Consider the following 10,350-nt stretch of genomic DNA (forward strand, 5'->3'; position numbering starts at 1 on the left):
ATTTTAGTAATCGAGGTACTCGAATCATTCGAGGAATCGTTTCAGCCCTACTTGTCACCTCAAGCTAACATAATAACCTACTTGACAGTGTTCAAGGTAAAACATTTGCCACAAAAATCTTTTACTTCCAAACCAAAATCAACTTATTGCTGCTTCAGATTGGCTGGATTCTTATGCAGCGTTCAGGTACATATTTCTTTTCTATTGTTCTCTGCTTATCTGAAGTCTTGTCAGACGGTCCAAGAGGGAAACCCACTCTTTCCCAGGTCTTCCCATGCCAGACCGGATACCTTTTTTTTGTTGTTGTTGTGTACCCCATAAAAAGAACGTCAGGTTTTTTTTTAGCTATGAAAAGCCTTTTGCTGCCTTCCTAGAGGACAAACTGGTAGATTAATAGGAACATATGACATTCATAGTTAGGACTGAGAATGAAGGGTGAAAGTGAAATTGTTTTAGTTATGTAATTTGTAAAATGAAAAATGTTCCTTATCAGTCCGCCATACTCAATGAATCAGAGGGTATTGTTAGTGCACTTTCCTCATACATTCCACATTACTGATGACCAGAAGGAAGGCGTGAGCCCGGTCTGGCTTCAGCTCCCGAATATACGCCAAACGACGCCTTTTTTTTTTTTTTTCCGTCTGAACTTGGATGGCCTGTTGTAACGGACCCTTTATGACGTATTTGCCCTTGAAATATGCACCTGAAAGGAAGTGCCTGTCTAATAAACCCACAGAGCCAGGATCTGCTGCTGAACTTTGAGCCAGTCCTGCAAAATTCTCAGTATTATCCGACCTGTTCAACCCTTTTTCACAGTCTGTCGGTTTGCAACTGCAAGCTTTTATTTTAATTATTTAATTGCAATTTGATGAGGGTCATTATTGTGTAATAACACAGAAATTATATATGGCTTGCTAAACTATTTTCTTTCACTGGACAATTGGACAATATCAGTCCAATTGTTATTGTTATTTTTCTGCACAGTATTTGTGAACATGAATTTTCAGATTCCTAATTTGATTTAGTTTATAATTGCATCAAACTCTGATTTCTGTTGATAGAGTGATCAGTGTTTTCATATGTTTAAACCTTCAAAGAAATGGATTGGACCAAATTTGATATAGGATTCAAAAATGGTTCTGAATACAAGTGCCACAAGATTGAAGATTTGAATTAGTAAAGAACGTAATTTTTATTCCAAAATGATGCTTTACTTTGTCTATTACATCAGATCTCAATAAAACACATAAAAATTTGTGGTAATATGACCAAAAGCTACAAAGCTAACAGGTTGCGAATGCTTGACCAAGGCACTGTAAACCCTGACATATTTATACGTTTAGCAGATGCCGTGTGTGTGTGTGTGTGTGTGTGTGTGGGTGTGTGTGTGTGTGTGTGTGTGTGTGTGTGTGTGCCGTCAGCGGCCCCACTAATGTGTGGTGGGAATGTGTGATATTCCCCAGTGAGAGGAAAGCACTCCCAGCACTCAAGAGGTTTCTCCTCCCTGTTGCGTAACGCAGCTCTGGATGGAGGTGAACGTGCGCTTGAGTGTACATTGTATGAGGAGAACTGAGGGCTTTTGTTTGGGCCCTCATGAGCTTAATATGGGACAGTGCCTGAATGCTTCATCAGCGCTGCTCCCAGTAATGCGAGTCCCTGGACAGAGGAGAAACTTATCGATTGTGTCCATGAATGGATCCATTTTGAATCGGAATAAAGCATCATGCATCAAGCTAAAAAGTCTGGCTTTCATATTGCGTGCTAAAACGTAAAAGAGACGCACAAAGTAGTTAGCATGAATAATTAGCATTTTTCACATGGTCAGAATCTCTGAAAAATAAAACTGTAGTTGCACACAACTGCAAAAAGATGTTTGAGTATGTAGAAATTTCATATTGTGATTGTCGTACAACTAACTCATAGTGTCTTGCTCCTGATTAGAAGGCACCTTTGCATGTTAGTTTTATTTGATTATTTTTAACTAAGATAAGCTAAAACTCATGGTAAAACTAGAAGAAGCTCCAAGAACAAAGTAAGGAGTATCTTTTAATGTTTATAAAAGTCTTTAGTATCTTCACAAACCTAGATATGTGTGTGATATTTCTAGTGCCACGCCGGGGTTAAAACTGGAAGTGAACATTATGTGCCTGTGTTCCTGCCTCCAGTGTTTGGGAGAAACACAGAGAGAGGCAGGAAAGACAGAAGGATGATCGTTCTCAGAATAGCACACAACCACAAGGAGGCCTCTGTTTGTTACGGGCCTTCAGCCTTCAGCTCAGCTCGAGTGCGTGTTCCCGTCTGGCTCACGCTGTCCTGAGTCTGCATTAAAACCACGCTTGCACCAGGATGCCAGAGGAAGGAAAGGGAGGAGACGGGAAAAAGAACAGAAGTGTCACAAGTGGTTAACGTATGAATCTGTTTTTTTTTTTTTCCAATCATGTTTTCCATCCAAGTCGTCTGCAGCTTGCTTCACTCAGACGTTTCCCCTTTCGCTAATTAGGAATTTAACTAAGTCAGATACTGGAAAGTTTCATGTTCAGCTCTTAATCTCTTCAATAAAAACGAACAAAAAAAACAACAAAAAACATTCCTAATAAGACAGCTCATGTCTTATTAGGAAATTTTAAAGTAAGCGAAACTAATGTTCAGCCATTTTACATGTATATTTTAAAAATACTTTTTCCTTTAAGGAGATAAACAAAGAGTCCCCATGTTTCTATTCAGCAGTGAAAATGCTGCACAAACCTGATCTAGCTTATACTTTGTAACACAATTGGTGTAGTTTTCTCATGTTGTAGCATTGTTCCCCTCGTTTGTGGGATTCTTTCATTTTAGATATAGGAAACTGTTAAACTATTCCCTACGAGTTATTTTCTTTATTTCAATCAGTGGCTCCGATTGCTCACTAAGACTTGTGTGTTCCAGATATCTGGTCTCTTGGTGTGATCCTGTACATGCTGGTCTGTGGAGTCCCTCCCTTCCAGGAAACCAACGACAGCGAGACTCTGGTCATGATTCTGGACTGTCGCTACTCCGTCCCCGAACACGTTTCAGACGGCTGCAGAGAGTGAGTACACTGACGAGTTATAATCCATCCATACATGACAACATCAAGTCATTTTTAATATTTGTTGTGCCACTCGTACACATGTGGAATTTTTTATTTTATTTTTTATTGCAGTACCTTAATCGAACGTTTAAACATTTACAGAAATCCAACTTGTAATTAGACCTCTTGTATTCAGTGGATAAAAATCCCATGCTAGGAAGAAGTATTATACAAAATCAACTGTGCTACAATTATTGGCCCCTGCTGTTAAGATTGTAAAACCTTCTTTTGCTCCTTTCGCTGTAATATTTCACAATGCTTTTACTGTTTCTCCCTGGGCACCCACAGTCCTGCTTCTTGCGTTCTGCTCTCTTCTCTTTGGGTTTTCTACAAGATTTAATTCCGACTCCCAGGATGGCTGCGAAACTGGGGTTAATTTTGTGTCGGGTCAACCATTTCTGTTGATTTGGACTCCAGTTGAAAAACCCAGCGATGACCAATTTTTGGTTTACTGGCAGAGGCCACCAGATTTTCTTAAAAAAGTGCTAATATCTCAGAAATGTCAAAATTCTATGCGCTTGCCTTTATAAAAGAAAAAAATGCCCACAGCATCATAGACGCTCCACCATGCTTAACAGTGGCCATGAGGTGCTTTTGCAACAAACCGTCTTTTGTTTCTCACCAAGTTTTTCACCAACTGCCTCTCCTCCAAATAAAGCACAACGCTCCAACAAAATACCTAGAATGATTATCAAAGTCCTCAAGTTTAGATATTTTAAAAGTAGGAGAGAAAAATGTTTCCCAGCTCGCTTCCCCAATAATTTGTTGCCATGCAGATGGTGCCCAATGACACTGATGGAGACTTTGTGATTTTTTTTTATTTTTTTTAATGCAATTCACCAACGGTTGATCACCTTCTTTATGATCCTGTTTACTGTGGATGGTGACAGTGACATGTGGCTCATATTCAGCATTGTTTGTCACAGTTTTAGCTCTTTGAAACTTTATAATCACATCTCTAGCTGTAGATATGAGCAAGTTTAGGGCAACAGCTGTGTTGTGACTTTTGCCTAACTTGAAGTGGTGTGCTGATGTTTATAGATGTGGGGTTTTTTTTTGTTTGTTTGTTTGTTTTGTTTTTTACATACAATTATTTAATTCTCCAGCCTGCTGCAAATTCAGTTTGGGCTAAAACTGACCATAACATTGTCATTAACATCTGTGAACCCCAACCCACAGTTCGTCATCGTCAGTCATACAACTCGAGCATGCATGTCTGTCTTCACACTTAACCTTCATCCTTCACACCTCAAACCAAAACACACACACACACACTGTTCTCCCGGCTCCTGGAGCAGCAGGGTGAACTGAAAGGAGGAAAAAAAATGGACGCTAAAATTATACTACATTGCAGATTTTTATTCCCTCTGTGTTGACAAAACAAAGAAATAAACTACACCTGAAACACAGAACAAATTCAAAAAGCCATGTCAGCAATATAGATAATTTTAAAGATCCAGCTCCTCCACTTATTTGCTGCATCTGTATGATTCTTCATACATTGCTGCAAGAAAGCCTTGTGTTATCAAGAAAATCTGGACGATTAGCTGTTTCAAGTTTTTCTTTCTTTCTCTTTTTTTTTTAAATGCAAAAATCACAACAGGTAATTTGATTTTCTTGAGGCTTAATGCAAGAAGTGAAACCTGTGATTCACAAACTTTGCTTTAAGAGCAAAAAAACAAAAGTTATTCTTCTTGTCTGGCTCTTACAGCTTTTTGAATAAACACCTTTAAACACTTTTTCTTGTTTATTTTTATTCCTCCAACCAAACGGGTCATTTGCAAAGATGTTCTGCAACATCTGACACTAGATTTATCATGTGACCTTAAACATCATCATTCACATGATGTATAATTAGGAACAGAGCTGAGAAGAAACGCGTTCCTTCACACATGCAGGTCTCAAACACAGAAGATAGCAGTATGGCGAGGGCATAGATTGAAGCCAGTTTAAGTCAATTTATGTGCGACTTTACAAAAGGATTGCAAACGTCGGGACGTTTCATAAAATCGACAGAATTGTTACAGGTTGTAATATTTCAGCTGTGCTCACTGGATCCTAACGGGCCTCAAGAGTGCTGACAACATATTCCCCACACCTTCACACCATTTCAGCTTTTTTACCACTCAGACAATACCAGCCCAAATGGTACCAACAACCACACCAAGCTAAAAGTTTTTCTTTCTCTCTGACGTAGTTTGATTTCTCTAAGCTGTCTTCCCTACATCCAGCTTTAAATTGCTGCCAATTGATTGGCTTATGCAACGTTTATATTGACAAGTACTAGTTGAGCCTAACAGAGTTGCAGATGAGTGAATGCTCCCCTCTAGACAACATCTTTTTTTTCTGGGAACACTCTGTACATCTCGGCAAGACAATAAAAACCCACATTATTATAACACCACAGCTTATAGTCGATGAGCTGACATGTTGCGGTGAAAACAATCCAAGCTTTCTCACACTAAACACTCAATCAAAGGACCAAGGATAATGGAACAACTAGAACCAGACAAGATGTCTTGTGGGCATCAAATTCAAAATGATTCTTTTTTGAATGGGTGGGAGTGGGGGCTGGATATTACAATTTCTGAGGATGCTCATATGACTACTTTTACTATGTGAAATTGTGAATAGCATTTGTCTTTATAAGGTTCGTTAATCATTCTTTTCATAACTTACATTTTACACAACACCCCAGCTTTAATTTAATCCATTTTTTATATTCAGTTTGATCTCCAGGATGCTGCAGAAGGATCCTTGTCGCCGTGCGTCTCTCGATGAGATCGAGGCTCACCAGTGGCTGCAGGGCCTGGATGATGCCCTTCTCAGCCCTGAGGCGCCACCACACTGGGTAGCGGGGGCCCTCTCTGCCTCATCTTCCTCACTGTGCGCTCCAGAGAGTGGGGATCTGCTGGCTATGAGGACCCCCACTCAGCAGGCGTTTCCTGGCACATGGCAGCCCAGCTTCGGCTTCAGCCTCCGACCCGCTCCAGCTGAAGAGCCTCCTGTGGGTAAGAACGTTCCTGCACTGCAGCAGATCTGTGAAGAGGAGGAAGAGGACGAGGACGAAGAAGAGCGGGAAGAATTGAGAGAACTGGAAGGGGAGGCTGAGGATGGGTTGGAGTGCGTGGAAGAAGGGGAAGAGTTAGGAAATACAGAAGAGGAAAAAGTAGAGGAGATGCAGAGAGAAAACGAAGACAGCGGCTGTGTGATTTCAGATCAGCCGGTCAGTCACCGGGATGAGACACTCAGTCAGACATCTGAAGTCACTCTGGCATCCGAAGTCACTCCGTCCTCACCAGCTTTCCGGGTCTCTTGTTGTCAGCTGAACATCTCGAACAGGAATGAGGGGCAGGATGAAGAGATGGAGCCAAACAACAACACGGGCAAACCGCCCCCACTCCTCCCAACTCCTGAATCCTGTCAGTCCTGCATCTCTGCGTCCTCCGCCAGCCTGAGGGAGAAAACGGAAAGGGAGGAAGAACTGAACGAGAAGAACGAGTCCCCTGCAAAGTCTCTGGCCCAAAATCCACAAGGGAACCGGGACGAGTCGGTACCGAGGGCAGAGCAGGGGAAACGACACAGCATCAGGCTCCGAGACAGACTCTTCCAGTTCCCTTTGTGCGAGAAAGCCCTGGCCTTCAACATACCTTCACAGAACAAGCCCAAGATCCTGCCGCTGGCTCAGTACAACTGCTGCCACGTGCTGTAGCAAACGTTGGCTTCGGGGTCGCTCTCTCTGGGGACACGCGGGCTGCTTAGCAGTCAGCAGGTGGTTGAAGCCCGAACACAGACCTTGTGAAGTGGCACGCAGCTGAACTCTTCAGAGACGATGAGCAAAACAGCTCTCAGCAAGCAAACACGCCTGTACAGCTTCACAAACACCCACTTCCAACAGTGTGCTCATGTAATAAACATTACTTTAGTAAGAGTCAACAGTGAGATGTACCAAGGACTTAATTTCCATTTGCTGCTGTGTGAAGGAGAGACTGCAGAATAAAAAAAATAAAAATACTGTTTGTTCATTTGTAGCTTCAAGACAAAACTGCTCCAACCTCTATGGACTTGAAGAAGTTAGTGAGAGAAATATGAGGGCAATATTTATTTTATTACATAAGCTAGAGACCATTTTGTTTGCTCGAAGGTGCCTATGAAGATTAAACGGATTCGTACTGCAGTCGGTCCAGTCCAGAGCAGATCCACTGTGCTGCATGTTATCAGCGAGATGCGTCATCAGCCACCTGCCAACTATTTTCTCAAATATATTTTAGATTATACACCAGAAAATGTGAAAAACTGAAGACATTTTCATTTTACTGCAGAAAAAAAAACAGATCTGATGCTTTTTTTTCTTTCTGTATTTGGGTGTAAAATCATCGCAGTCCAAATCACGACCCCTTCACCACCGTGCTTGATAACTGGAGTGAGGCGTTTGCGCTGTACTTTGGTGTTCAATACGCGCAGTGCTTAGCATTGTGAGAAACATCTTACTGCAGCCCCAGTCCTCTTGACATTTTGTGATTAACTCAGATGCAGCTTTGTAAACCGCTTTCATGCTGCGACATTAATTTTAAAGAGGAGAAGCTTTCTCCTTCAACTTTTCCAAACAAGGACAAACTTGTTCAGGCTTTTTTTTTTTTTTTCTGTTCTCCTGTCATAATTTTTAATATTTTAGCATGCTAACTTAGGTGTGTACAGGATTGCAAGGGCTAAACCTGACATGAATTTACTGAGAAGATAGGCAACTGTCTTAAATGTTTTCCATACAAAAAAATATTTCTCATTGGAGAATAACAGATCTTACAATCGTTCTCAGATTAATGGGTACAAACAATGAATTTTCAACAGTCATAGCTTAAGTCTTGTTGCGTTGGCATGGTGTCAGCAGAGCAGCAAATTACCAAAGCTTCTTGCTTGTATAGAAGTATTACTGCAATGTCTTTATGCTTCGGGTTGAACGAAGACCCCAGATAGCAAGTCCAACTATCAAAACAAATACAGAGTTCATTATTCCCATCTCATCAGCAAAAACCTTCTAAAACTCAGTCATCATTGTCTCTTCAGTATTACTGAAAAATTCATTTCAGTAACTCTCGGATGTTTTCAATTCTTTTTCTGTTGTGATGATTTTCCCTTTTCTTTCTTTTTTTTTTTTTTACATGAAAACGCATTTAAAATTATAATACATCAGACCATTGAGACCAATTAAAAACATCATATTACAGAAATGTGGGCTCAATAAAAAGTATGTTTATTACCTACTGAAAGATTCTCAAAAGGTACTTTTAATCTGACAAGCGAGCCTCATCAGAATTCATGTTCTAATTTATTGAAAATCAGGCATAGGGAGCATGAAATGCATGGCACTTAAATAATCAGCTAACACTTATTGCCTCGAGTAATACGCATAGTGCAAGCAGTGATATTACGAAAATGATAGATGTGTCATTTATTGTGCAGCCCTAAAGTGTACTTAGTTTTTCCACACACGGCTTTGCTGATTTTACCTTGACCTTGTGTAACAAATATTGAGACAGTTTTAATCTGTGTCTCAATGGGAGGCTTTTTTACACTTTAGGTTAGATTTAGAACAATTTAGAAACTATGTCTGACATAAAAAAAAAACATCTTTTATCATGGCCTGACATGGGAAGCTGTTAACAAGGGGTATACTTTCTTGTGCCAGGACTGCTTTGTCCCTCCAGCTTTGGGTTTTCTGTAGAACAAAATATTCGATAGAAGCGTTTGCTTTAATCTCCAGTGGAGATCCTTAGACTTGGATGGGAGATATGTATTTTACACCCAAATACATGGGGGGGGGAAACATGTTAAGTGGCAAGGTTTTTCTTCAAGATTAATTGGATTAACTAGAATGGAGTATTTGGTGAGTGTGTGGTTTAAAACAAATCGTTAAGGAAAACCAATTGCAGGGTTGGTTTGACTTCAAGATGGTGTGATTTATCGACTGTCCAGCGTTTCACTTTTCTGCTGCATATGTTGTCACACCGGTTTCCAAGCTCTTAACATAAGCTCTTATGATAAAGACTGTTATGATATGATATGACACTGTATGCTACACGCCTGAGACTCGGGGAGACATGTGATCTGCTGCTCTCTTCTGTCCACAGTCTTATTAACTTAATAGCTTGTTGTGTATTAATAACAGGGATGCAGGTCTCCTGTAGTTTTTGTTTTGAAAATATTTCCATAACTTTTCTTTTCTTAAGGGTATGATTTTTTTTTATTTATTTTTTTTATAACAAGACAAAGATATTAATTATCTGAACAGATGTGTGGGACTTTGCATGTTACTGCAGATATTTATCACAATATACCTCCAGGTGTCTTGGGTCTGACAGAACAGCCATTGTTTTTGCTCAACTGTTAATAATAACCCACTGAATGATGAATTGCACACAGCGTGAACACTGTAGCCGGTAGCTTTCTGCAAGCAGTATCTGGGGACTCGTGTAGATTCAGGCCATCACACAATGACTTTTTACTGTGTAGCTGAAGAGTCCCTTTGTGTAGTATTATTTTACCATGTAACTGCCCTGTTTGTGCTATATTTTTCCACTGTTATGAAGAGAAGCAGGATCTGCTCAACGAACAGCATCCAGTGACTGTCACTGACATGTGATTGTTCGCTCCCAGCCTAAAAAAAGAGCGCCCGTCACGTGAAAATCCTATTATGACTCGTATCTCATCAGCCATGAAAGCTTCAAACCCGTGCAAAATGAGGGATAAAGTTATTTGTTCCTGCGTCCTGTCTCTCTTAATGTCTGCTGACCTGTATTTTAACCTGGATTGTGAACCTATTTTTCTCTATTTATTTATTAAAATGGATTAAAGCAACAGAATGGATTCATAAAGAGAGTTTTATTTCTAATGCACGCACTTAAAAATTTGGTTCTCAAAAAACATAGTTTTTTATCTGATTAGAAGCACTATGTTTTTCCAGTGTATGACTTATCCTACCTTAAATTCTAAAAAAATTACACTATAATTACAATTCAAGAATCACACTTTAAGAAGCAGCCAGAATCCAAAGGAAAAAAAAATTAAACGTATATTTCACCTTCTGAGAACTATTGAAAAATTACAAGACTGTCTGGCTGCTGAATAAACATAAATAGAGAAATGAACAGAAGAAAAACTTCAGCTACACCTTCAAAAAGAATAGGGTTTAAATTACAATTAGTAACTTTAATTCTTTAAAGACACACACGTCACTATAAACA

The 10,350-nt window shown here is 39.9% G+C and overlaps 1 protein-coding gene across 1 annotated transcript in view; it reads left to right on the forward strand.

The window, feature by feature from the left end:
• The window catches only part of LOC106940915 (serine/threonine-protein kinase SRK2H-like), a 21,264-nt gene extending 13,381 nt beyond the window's left edge, over positions 1-7,883 (forward strand). The window contains exons 4-5 of the mRNA XM_015023794.1: positions 2,926-3,067; positions 5,837-7,883. Coding sequence (XP_014879280.1) covers positions 2,926-3,067; positions 5,837-6,821 — 1,127 coding nt within the window. The 3' untranslated portion in view covers positions 6,822-7,883. The remainder of the gene's footprint in view (positions 1-2,925; positions 3,068-5,836) is intronic.
• The last annotated feature ends 2,467 nt before the right edge of the window (positions 7,884-10,350 follow it).

Source organism: Poecilia latipinna, unplaced genomic scaffold, assembly GCF_001443285.1.
Source record: "Poecilia latipinna isolate Pla-1442-1.1 unplaced genomic scaffold, P_latipinna-1.0 Scaffold3415, whole genome shotgun sequence".
Classification (NCBI taxonomy): Eukaryota; Metazoa; Chordata; class Actinopteri; order Cyprinodontiformes; family Poeciliidae; genus Poecilia; species Poecilia latipinna.